We start from the raw sequence: 11,161 nt of genomic DNA on the forward strand, positions 1-11,161 counted from the left end.
CTGGACTGACTCATATTATACCTTATTCCCACCTACTCCATCAACAGTTCCAGTCCCCTAGATTTAAGAGATATTTATATCATAATGGATTGCTACAGCTTGTCCTATTTTAGTTTCTTAAAAAAGAATCATGTCAATGGAGGTGGTCGCAGGTAAACAGCTGGTCAAGGCATGGTGCACTCTAAGGGCATCCTGAATCAACATCACTTTATTCCCAGCAGTCCTTTTGAAAAGTTGAAAAACACCCTATAAGACTGTGAAATGACAGACAAAGGGACACTCAGAACGATTATTTCTGAGCAAGTCCCCAGGCTAAACATCTCTGTCATCTCAGTCCCAGGGCAGCTTCCTGCTCCTCCAGGCTTTCTGACACACTCAGGATGTGGTTGCAACACTGTGTCTCTTGCACAGTAATAGACCGCAGAGTCCTCAGAGGTCAGCCTGTTGAGCTCCATGTAGGCTGTGCTGGAGGATGTGTCTGCAGTCAGTTTGGCCTTGCCCTGGAACTTCTGATTATAGTTAACAATGTCATATTCAGGATAAAAGTATCCAATCCACTCCAGGCCCTGTCCAGGCCTCTGCTTCATCCAGTGCATAGTGTTGCTAGGGAAGGTATAGCCTGAAGCCTTGCAAGACAACTTCACTGAGGCACCAGGTGTCCCCAGCTCAGGACCAGACTGCTGCAGCTGGACCTGGGAGTGGACACCTGTGGAGAGAAAGGCAGAGAACTTGTCATTGTCACCTCAGTACATATTCCTTCTTCAGGTTTGGAACTGGAAAGCCCCTTACCTGTAGTTATTGACATGAAGAAGACAATAATAATCCAGCTCCATCCCATGGTGAGGACCTTTGTCTTCTGTAACTATGGAGAGTACACTAACCATATGTTGTTCTGGGGTGTGGACTTCCTTGTATTTACTACCACAGACTCAAGTAATTTGCATATTCATGACCAGGGCACTTCTTAGATCAGGACCTAGTCCTGCTGGAGAAGAAAGAGGTAGAGAACAGCTGGGTCAGGCAGTATGATGCCAAGGGCCAAGTCCTAATCCTCTCTGAGGAAATGTGCAGCATCCTCCTTCTGTGATCCCTGTGCAGATGCTGAGGATGTAACATCAGGACAAAAGTTCTCAACAGATTTCAGACCTGAGAAAGCTGCTTCACTGTCTGAACAGGCTTTCAGGTTAGTGACTGTGACGATGACGATGATGATAGTGATGGGAAATTTAAAACCTGTGAAGTTATGAGAATTTACAGCCTCCTTTCAGATAAATGCAATTAATATTTGCCATTCCAACAGATAATATACCAAAAACCTCATCCAAATGTCCAAAAGTAAACATATTTCACAAATATTTGCACAACAATTAATATAGCAGCAACATCACAATAACTAAATTATGGAAATAAACTATGTGTCTGTCAACAGAGGATTTCATCAAGAAGACATGTTTATATAAACAACACAACCAAAGTCTTCCATCTGCAAGGAATATGGAAACTGCATCAGTTATAGAAAAAGGGATGCAACTAGAGATAAATGTATTCAAGAGCATCTCAGAAGCACAGACATTAAATGAGACTCTCATTTGTAGTTCTTAGATATTTCATACTTATATACAACTAGGAATACAAATACATGAGGAAATATAAGTGAAATTGTCTAGTATAATAAAGGTAAAGTAGGAAGAGAACGAAAATGAAGGGTAGATATTATGGGGAAATATATGCAGTGTACAAAATATATGTGTATGAAAATTCTAAACATAAGTAAAATTGTTATTTTTACATTTAATAATTTGTATTGTTTGAAATTTTAACCCATGTATAAAATATAGTATGATCATATCTACAACCACTATGCCCCACATGTCCTCTTGGGACCTTCCAATAAGTCTCTCTCCCAACTTCCTGACCACTTTTGTTTCATTAACTAATAACACAATGAATCAATCAGTGCTATCTATATACACATAGATATTTTCCTTATCCATCATAAATGCCAATAGATCTTCACCTTGGTGTGGGTCCTAGGAGTTTCTCTCCATCCATGTTACAGTTTTAAAAATTGTTATACTATCTTTAGTAGTGAGAACAGGGCAGGAGAGGACAGAGGAAAGATCTTGGAGTCCCCTGAACACCAACTTCATCTCTACTGGGGATTCATGGCTCCATTGTGCCACCTGCTGTTTCTGAGCTCCCCTGCAGGTTGGTTTATCATGGCTTACACTGAAGTTGCAAGGTCTATTTTTAATTATTTTTTGAAATTCCTTTTATGAACCAAGAAGAGATCCCCCCTCATTCCTCCTCCCTCGACCCCCACCTTCTCCCCCAGACCCACCCTTCATCCCTTCTTCCAACAGGGTAAGTTTTTTCATGGGAGACAGCAAAGCCTGGTACATTCAGTTGAGGCAGGACCAAGCCCCTCTCTGTTTTAACAGGGGTGAGCAAGGTGTCAGACCGTAGGGAATGGGATCCAGAAAGACAGCTCATGCACCAAGGATAGATCCTGATCACACTGCCAGGGCTCCTCAAACAGACCCAGCTAAACAACTGTCTCCCATATTCAGGGGGTCGAGTCTGGTCCCAAGCAGGTTCCATAGCTGTCAGGATAATGTTCATGAGTTCCTTTGACTTGGTTCAATTTGTCTCTGTAGATTTCCCCATCATGATCTTGACCGCCTCCTGCTCATATAACCCCACTTCCCTTTATTCGACTGGACTTCCAGTTCTCAGACTGGTGCTTGGTTGTGGATCTCTGAATCTGCTTCCATCAGTTACTGGATGAAGGCTCTATGATGATTATTAGGGTATTCACCAATGTGATTATGAGGGTAGGCCAGTTTAGGCACCCTCACTATTATTACTGGTAATCTAATCTGGGGTCATCCTTGTTGGTCTCTGGGAATTTCCCTAACACCAGGTTTCTCCTTTAGTCCATAATGTCTCCTTCTATCAATATATCTCTTTCATTGTTCTCCCACTCTATCCCTCCACCATCTTGACCATCCCTTTCCCTCATGTTCTCATCCCCCATCCCCTCCCTTCTATTGCCCTCCCCTCATCCACAATTTACTCATCGGGATATCCTCAGTTTCCCTTCCCAAGGTGATCCTTGTATCCCTTTTATGGTCCTACTTTTTCCGATCTTTGGAGCTGTGAGTTGTAGTATGATTATCCTGAGAAAGAAATCAGAGACACATCACCCTTTACAAATAGCCACAAATAATATAAAATACCTTGGAGTAATGCTAACAAGTGAAAGACCTGCATGATAAGAAATTTAATTCCTTGAAGAAAGAAATTGAAGAAGATATCAGATAATGGAAAGATCTCCCATGCTCATGGATAGGAAGAACCAACATAATAAAAATGGCAATCTTACCAAAAGCAATCTACAGATTCAATGCAATCCCCATCAAAATCCAAGCAAAATTCTTCACAGACATCAAAAGAACAATACTCAACTTCATATGGAAAAACAGAAAACTTAGGATATCTAAAACAATCCTGTATAAGAAAAGAACGTCTGGAGGCATCACCATCCCTGAGTTCAAGCTCTACTATAGAGCCATAGTAAAAACAACAGCTTGGTATTGGCATAAAAACCAACATGTGGACCAAAGGAAAAAAATTGAAGATCTTAACATTAATCCACACACATGGAAACACCTGATATTTTACAAAGAAGCCACAACTGTACAATGAAAAAAAAAGAAAGCATCTTCAACAAATGGTGCTGGCATAACTGAATGTCAAATGCAGAATATTGCAAATAGATCAATATCTATCACTATGTACAAAACTCAAATCCAAGTGGATCAAAGACCTCAATATAAATCCTGCTACACTGAACCTGATAGAAGAGAAAGTAGGAAGTAGCCTAGAAAGCATTGGCACAGGAAACCACTTCCTAAATATAGCACCAGTAGCAAAGACACTGAGAGCAACAATTAATAAATGGGACCTCCTGAAACTGAGAAGTTTCTGCAAGGCAAAGGCCACAATAAATAAGATAAAATGAAAGCTTACAGAATGGGAAAAGATCTTCACCAACCCCACATCTGACAGAGGACTCATTTCCAAAATATATAAGAACTCAAGAAAATAGAAAGCAAAATACCAAACAACCCAATTAAAAATGAACTACAGATCTAAACAGAATTCTCAACAGAAGAATCCCAAATGGCCAAAAGACATTTAAGGAATTTTTCAACATCCTTATTCATCAGGGAAATGCAAACCAAAACAATTCTGAGATTCCATCTTAAACCTGTCAGAATGGCTAAGATCAAAAACACTGATGAAACCTTATGTTGGAGAGGATGTGGAGCAAGGGGAACACTTCTCCATTGTTGGTGGGAGTGCAAACTTGTATAGCACTGTCTTTCTTGAGCAGTAACACACCCCGATAGCTTCAGTGTTCAAAGAGTTTAGCTTGAGAGAGAAATGATTGCTGTTAATCTGGAGATGCTGACTGGATACATCAGAGTTTGATTTTAAGATGTTTCCATACTGTCATCAATGCCCCTCTCAATGCCAGCCTCCTCCCTGGTGACAGTTGGATCCAACTCTAGCAATTACCACTTGTGTAAAGTCACAACAATAAAGAACAACAGGAGACTACATTTCTTCAGACTATATCTGGGACAGAGCACCTGATGTCAGAGAACCACAATCAGTCATAAACTTAGATGCAGCCCACAATTTATCCATGTATGCATTCCTGAGACATGCAGATAAAGGGGTCAACAGAAAGAGGATAACCCACTGTAGTGCTCACAGAAAAGTTAACAATTATACCATGAGAAAATATACTCACATTAAGAAGGAAGTAGAAATGAAGCAAATATATGCTGTGAATCAATCTGTTTCCCACACTGCATTTGCATGCATTTAAAGGAATGAGGGCAGAGAGCAGATCTCCTTGACAAGAATTCTCATGGGTTAACCTATTTAGAAGCTGAACATTTTCATGGATTTGAAATATGCTCCCAGGAATGGGATAATCCAATATCACTATGCAGGGTTACATGTACATTTGTGTTTAAATGTCTGAAATATAGCTACAATATTTACACAATGCACACTACATAAATTCATGCTAGTCATGTATATTTTGCTCTAATTTTAGCTCATGGGTCAGATGCACCTAATGTTGAGGCATAAAAGGATCTGGGACCAGTCTGTTGCATATCTGCTCTTCTATCACTTATCCCTACAATTCAGGGTACTGGATGGTTTTTTTCTTGGCATTTTAGAATCTCTGTTGGGCTAAGTAATCTCTATAAAGCCATATTTAACTTTAGTACATAAGATGCTAATGGCTATCATTGGTTACAATGGACAGGAATGCATGCCTACTAAATAGTATGGAGACTTTCTCTTCTTTTTTAAAAAAAAATTAATTTTATTTTATTTTACAATACAATTCAGTTCTACATATCAGTCACGGATTCCCTTGTTCTCCCCCCTCCCACCTCCCTCCCCTTCCCCCAGCCTACCCCCCATTCTCACCTCCTCCAGGGCAAAGCCTCCCCCGAGGACTGAGATCAACCTGATAGACTCAGTCCAGGCAGGTCCAGTCCCCTCCTCCCAGGCTGAGCCAAGCGACCCTATATAAGCCCCAGGTTTCAAACAGCCAACTCATGCAATGAGCACAGGACCAGGTCCCACTGCCTGGATGCCTCCCAAACAGATCAAGCCAATCGACTATCTCACCCATTCAGAGGGCCTGATCCAGTTGGGGGCCCCTCAGCCATTGGTTCATAGTTCATGTGTTTCCATTCGTTTGGCTATTTGTCCCTGTGCTTTATCCAACCTTGGTCTCAACAATTCTCGCTTATATAAACCCTCCTCTTTCTCGCTAAATGGACTCATGGAGCTCCACCTGGGGCCTGGCCGTGGATCTCTGCATCCAGTTCCCTATGAGTCGGGGTAATGAAGGGCGAGGGTCCAGGGAAAGAGAGCTTGAGGGAGCGGGAGATCCCAGCTGGATCAAGAACAGAGAGGGAGAACAAGGAATAGGAGACCATGATAAATGAAGACCACATGGGAATAGGAAGAAGCAAAGTGCTAGAGAGGTCCACATAAATCCACAAAGATACCCCCACAATAGACTGCTGTCAATGGTCTAGAGACAGCCCGAACTGACCTACTCTGGTGATGGGATGGCCAAACACCCTAATGGTCGTGCTAGAAACCCCATCCAGAGACTTTCTCTTCTTACAATGTAATCCATTCACAAAATTCTGGGACCTGTGAGAAATAAATAGATGCTATTAGCTTATTCTCCTGAGGTAAAGTAATATTGGGATTATAGTATGTGCAGATCTGTTGCAACAAATGTGAAAGTGAGCAGTTCTCCTTAAATACATCACATATTGATTTCTAGCTTTTTATGATTCTCTCTTTACTCTGTGGACTGTTTATACTTCTCTGGCTGATCCCTGATTGCATTGATCATAAACCCTTAGACCTCCCTACTGTAACTGCGCTGTATTTTACTCTTCTAAACACCACTTAAGGACCTGAGCACCACTTGCACAATTTCTGAGGCCTTCCACAGGGAGGATTGTGTCTAGAAACAGGTTCTCATCTCTTCATTCTGATTGTCTCACAGATTGATGCACAGTTTCCTCAGTGGCCAGATATCTAATATGCAGGAAGATTCAGTTTAGAAGATGTTTCTAGACATCTCTGGAATGTCCACTCTGTAACTTACCTCTGAAGGAAGTTACAGACAACCTCTGCAGCCCATTCCTCTGGGAAAATGTCATAAATCAGCAACACTAACTACTAAACAGCCTTCAGCAAGGCACTGAGGATGACTGTGAAACCCACGTATCCCAAAGACTGGAGGAGAATGTCTCGTGTCACCATGTTTGCTGTTCTGTAACAGGCTGTGATTACAAGGCAGGGTATTGAGATTGGGGAAGACTATGAATGTGAATCAGTGATCACTGCTTAATCTCAGAACCAATTCCTAAAAGTTCATAAACATAAACTGGTGTGATGAATAAAACTTGTTAATAAATATTCAACAGCAACATTGGTCATCTACAAATTAGACATTGATGTGAAATGTGACCAAACATTTTTACTCCAAAGTATTGACTCAATTATGTTAGACAATGCTCACATTGATATCAACAGGAGAATGAGTGGATCAAGTTCACTAATTTAAAACTCCTGCTCTCTGATTCTTGTATGCAGTGTGACTAGGAAATTCTTCATGTAATAGAACTAATCCTTTGTTGTTCCTTTCCTCAGTACTTAACCACAAGTTTTGTGAAAGTCTTCAGGTTATTCTTCCGTGTCCTCTCAACCCCAAAGCAGCTTCCTGCTTCTTCAGGAATTCTGACACAGGTCAGATGTGTGCTGTGACACTGATCCTTACCCAAAATCTATGGGAACTCTTCCAACAAACTGCCTGTTCTTGTTTTAGGGAAAACCAATTGGACTGTGAAAGGGTTTTGTTTGTGCACATGCTGTTGATTTGTCTTTTACTGGCCTAACTGATATTATAGCTCATTCCCAGCTACTCCAGCAACAGTTCCAGACCCTTAGATGTAATATATACATACATATATATATATATATATATATATATATATATATATATATATATATATATAGCTACAGTTTGTTCTATTATAGTTTATTTTTAAAAAATCATATTAATGGATGTGGTAACTTGTAAACACCTGGTCAGTTTATGGTGCATTCTAAGTGTTGGTTATGCCGCCGAGCTGCCCCTCGTGGCTGGTCATCGCCCACAGCAGCCATGCCCGCAGAGGAGCATGCCCGCGGAGGAGCGTGCTGATTGAAAGAATCATAGCCATGGTTACCTTTTTAGAGCTTTATTGGGGGGGGAGAGACAGAGAAAGACAGAGAGAGAGAGAGAGAGAGAGAGAGAGAGAGAGAGAGAGAGAGAGAGAGAGAGAAGGGGGGAGAGGGAGAGAGGGGGACCGACGGGGGGAAGGAGCACAAAGGAGAGGGGACAGAGAGAGCCCACAGAGGGCTCAACTGCATTTTTAGGCTGGGAAGCTGGCGAAGGCTGATGACGTAATTAAAGGACGTAAATAAGGACCAAATCCTTACACTAAGGGCATCCTGAATCAACATCACTTTAATACTAGTGGTATTTTGAAAGTACAAAGATCCTATAAGACTGTGAATTGTCAGACAAAGGGACACTCAGTATGGTTATTTCTAAGAAAGTCTTCAGGCTAGTCTTCTCTGTCATCTCAGGCCCAGGTCAGCTTCCTGCTCCTCCAGGGCTTCTGACACACTCAGGATGTGGTTGCAACACTGTGTCTCACACAGTAATAGACAGCAGAGTCCTCAGAGGTCAGCCTGCTGAGCTCCATGTAGGCTGTTCTGGAGGATGTGTCTGCAGTCAGTGTGTCCTTGCCCTGGAACTTCTGGTTGTAGTCAGTACCACCACTTCCAGGAATAATCCATCCATTCCACTCCAGTCCCTGTCCAGGCATGGGCTTCACCCAGGTAAGATAGTGGTCTGTGAAGGTGTAGCCTGAAGCCTTGCAGGACAACTTCACTGAGGAACCAGGTTTCCCCAGCTCAGCCCCAGACTGCTGCAGCTGGACCTGGGAGTGGACACCTGTGGAGAGAAAGGCAGAGTGGATATCATTGTCACCTCAGTCCCTGTTCCTTCTTCAGGCTTGGAACTGGAAAGCTCCTTACATGTAGTTACTGACAGGAGGAAGAGGATGATCCAGCTCCATCCCATGGTGAGGTCCTGTGTGTTCAATGACAGTGGAGAGGACACTGATCATATGTTGTTGAGGGGATTATACATTCTTGTATTTACAAACAAAGTCTCAAGTAATTTGCGTATTCATGAGCAGGATACTTCTTAGATAAGGACCTAGTTCAGGGGGAGAAGAAGGCAGAGGACACCTAGGTTAGGCAGCAAGAAGCTGAGGGCCAATTCTGAATCCTTTCTGAGGAAATGTATAACATGCTACTTCCCTGAGCCCTGTACAGATGCTGAGGATGTGACATCAGGACCTAAGCTCTCAGTAGGCCTGAGAAAGTTGCTCTGTTTTTTGACAAGGTTATGAGATTGAAGTCCAGATGGTGGCTGTGATGACAATGATAGTGATGGGAAATTTAAGACCTGCTAAGTTTGAACTTTACAGCCTCCTTCAGATATATGCAATTATATTAGCCCTTCCAACAGATTATATACTAAGAAACTCACCCATATGACCAAAAGAAAATACACTACAGAAGTATTTGCACAGCAATGGTTATTGCAGCAGCATCACAATAATTAAATTATGGAAATAAACTTTGTGTCTGTCAACAGAGGATTTCATCATGAAAACATGTTTATATAAACACCACAACAGAAGTTTTTCATTTGCAAGGAATATGAAACTTACATCAGTTATAGAAAATGGATGCAACTAGAGATAAATGTACTAGTTAAGATCATCTCAGAAACACAAACCTTAAATGATAAGTAGTTCTGAGATATTTCATACTTACACACAACTAGGAATACAAATACATGATGATGTATAAGTGAAATTGTCTAGTAGAATAAAGGGAAATTAGGAGGGGAAAGAAAATGAAGGGTAGAGATTATGGAGGAAATTTATATAGTGTACAAAATACACTCGTATGAAAATTCTAAACAATTATAAAATTGTTATTTTAACATTTCACTCTTTTATTCTTTGAAATTTTAATTCATGTATATAATATAGTATGATTACATCTACATCCACTATGCCCCTCTGGTTCTTCTTGGGACCTTCCAATAAGTCTCTCTCCCAACTCCCTGACCTCTTTTGTTTCATTAACTAATAACACAGCAAATCCCATCAGTGCTTTTTATATACACATACCTGGGGTTATTCAGTAGTACATAGGCAGCCTCCAGAGATGTTCCAAAGAAGATTGATTATATTTTCCTCATCAGTCATCAAATGCCAATAGATCCTCAGCTTGATATGGATTTTCAGGAATTTCTCTCCATCCATTTAATAGTTTTTAAAATTGTTATAGTATCTTTAGTGGTGAGAACAGGACACACATGCACCAGAGTGTATGTGTGGTCCTCAGAGGACAACTTATGGAATTCAATTCTTCTATCCTAAGACATGTGTCCAAGCAATCAAACTGATATTGCTAGGCTTGGCAGTTGACACCTTTACCTGCTCAGCTAGTTCAGAGGCTCCCATGCTGTAATTTGAATGACTTGTTCTGTTTAGGTCTTATACTGGTAACTATAGCTACTGTGAGTTTCTATGTACCACGGCCATGTCTGGTCCTAAAGATAGAATTCCATGCTTAGCAAACTCATATTTGTACCTACATTCTTTCCAATCTCGCTTATATCATAGTCCTTCCACTTTGTTGGGAGGTTGATACAGACAACTCATCTGTGGCTGAGTACTCAGTTACTCATTCTCAGAATACTGATAGGTCATTAATGTCTGCATTAATCATTACACAGCACACAAATGCTTGTGTGATCAAGGCTGGGAGCAGCACTCATCTATTTGGTGTAAACATAAGTAATATGAGGAAGTTTGACAACTTGACCTTTAACAATACACCTAGGATCTAAAAGGGCTATGCATATCCATGGGCTTTTGAACATGTTTACCTGAAGCCTGATATTTGAATCTGCAATGTATAAGATCATTGGTGTCTTTTCTCTCCCTGCAGGCTGCATAGCACCTTCCTGCCCTAGGAAATGTAACCAGCAGGGAGAAATTCTTGTTCAGTTCATGGTTGGTTTCTCTGTTTCCTGCAACTAAAGTCATTAGCTAACAGTGAAATGCAGAATAAAACATCTTTAACGTAACACTTTTACCCCAGTTAGAATAACTATGATCAGGGAAATGAAAGAACAGCAAATGCAGGCATGGATGTGGGGAAGGATAATCCTTATTCATCCTTGATGGGATTGTAAATTAGTGTAGTGACTTTGGAAATAAGTTTGGAGTTTCCACCAAAAAATAATAAATAAAATTATGCCTTGTCCCGGCTATCCCCCAATCATGTTCTTAAATGACTCGACATCTCACTATAGAGACACTTATAAATCCATGTGTGCCACTGCTCTCTTCACAGAAGCTGGGAAATGGAAAAAAACCTTTGTTCCCAACACAGGATAAATAGG

At 41.0% G+C, this 11,161-nt stretch overlaps 2 gene segments (V, D, J or C); both read right to left on the reverse strand.

Moving 5' to 3' along the window:
- Positions 1-203: 203 nt before the first annotated feature.
- Positions 204-838, reverse strand: LOC128110402 (Ig heavy chain V region 108A-like). The segment is given in 2 exon segments: positions 204-706; positions 790-838. Coding segments are annotated over 2 exon segments (552 nt in total).
- A 7,456-nt stretch (positions 839-8,294) lies between these two features.
- On the reverse strand, positions 8,295-8,758 carry LOC128111032 (Ig heavy chain V region VH558 A1/A4-like). The segment is given in 2 exon segments: positions 8,295-8,623; positions 8,707-8,758. Coding segments are annotated over 2 exon segments (375 nt in total).
- Between the last annotated feature and the right edge of the window lie 2,403 nt (positions 8,759-11,161).

The sequence above is a fragment of the Peromyscus californicus genome, unplaced genomic scaffold (assembly GCF_007827085.1).
Source record: "Peromyscus californicus insignis strain IS unplaced genomic scaffold, ASM782708v3 Scaffold_15__1_contigs__length_86483966, whole genome shotgun sequence".
In the NCBI taxonomy this organism is placed as follows: Eukaryota; Metazoa; Chordata; class Mammalia; order Rodentia; family Cricetidae; genus Peromyscus; species Peromyscus californicus.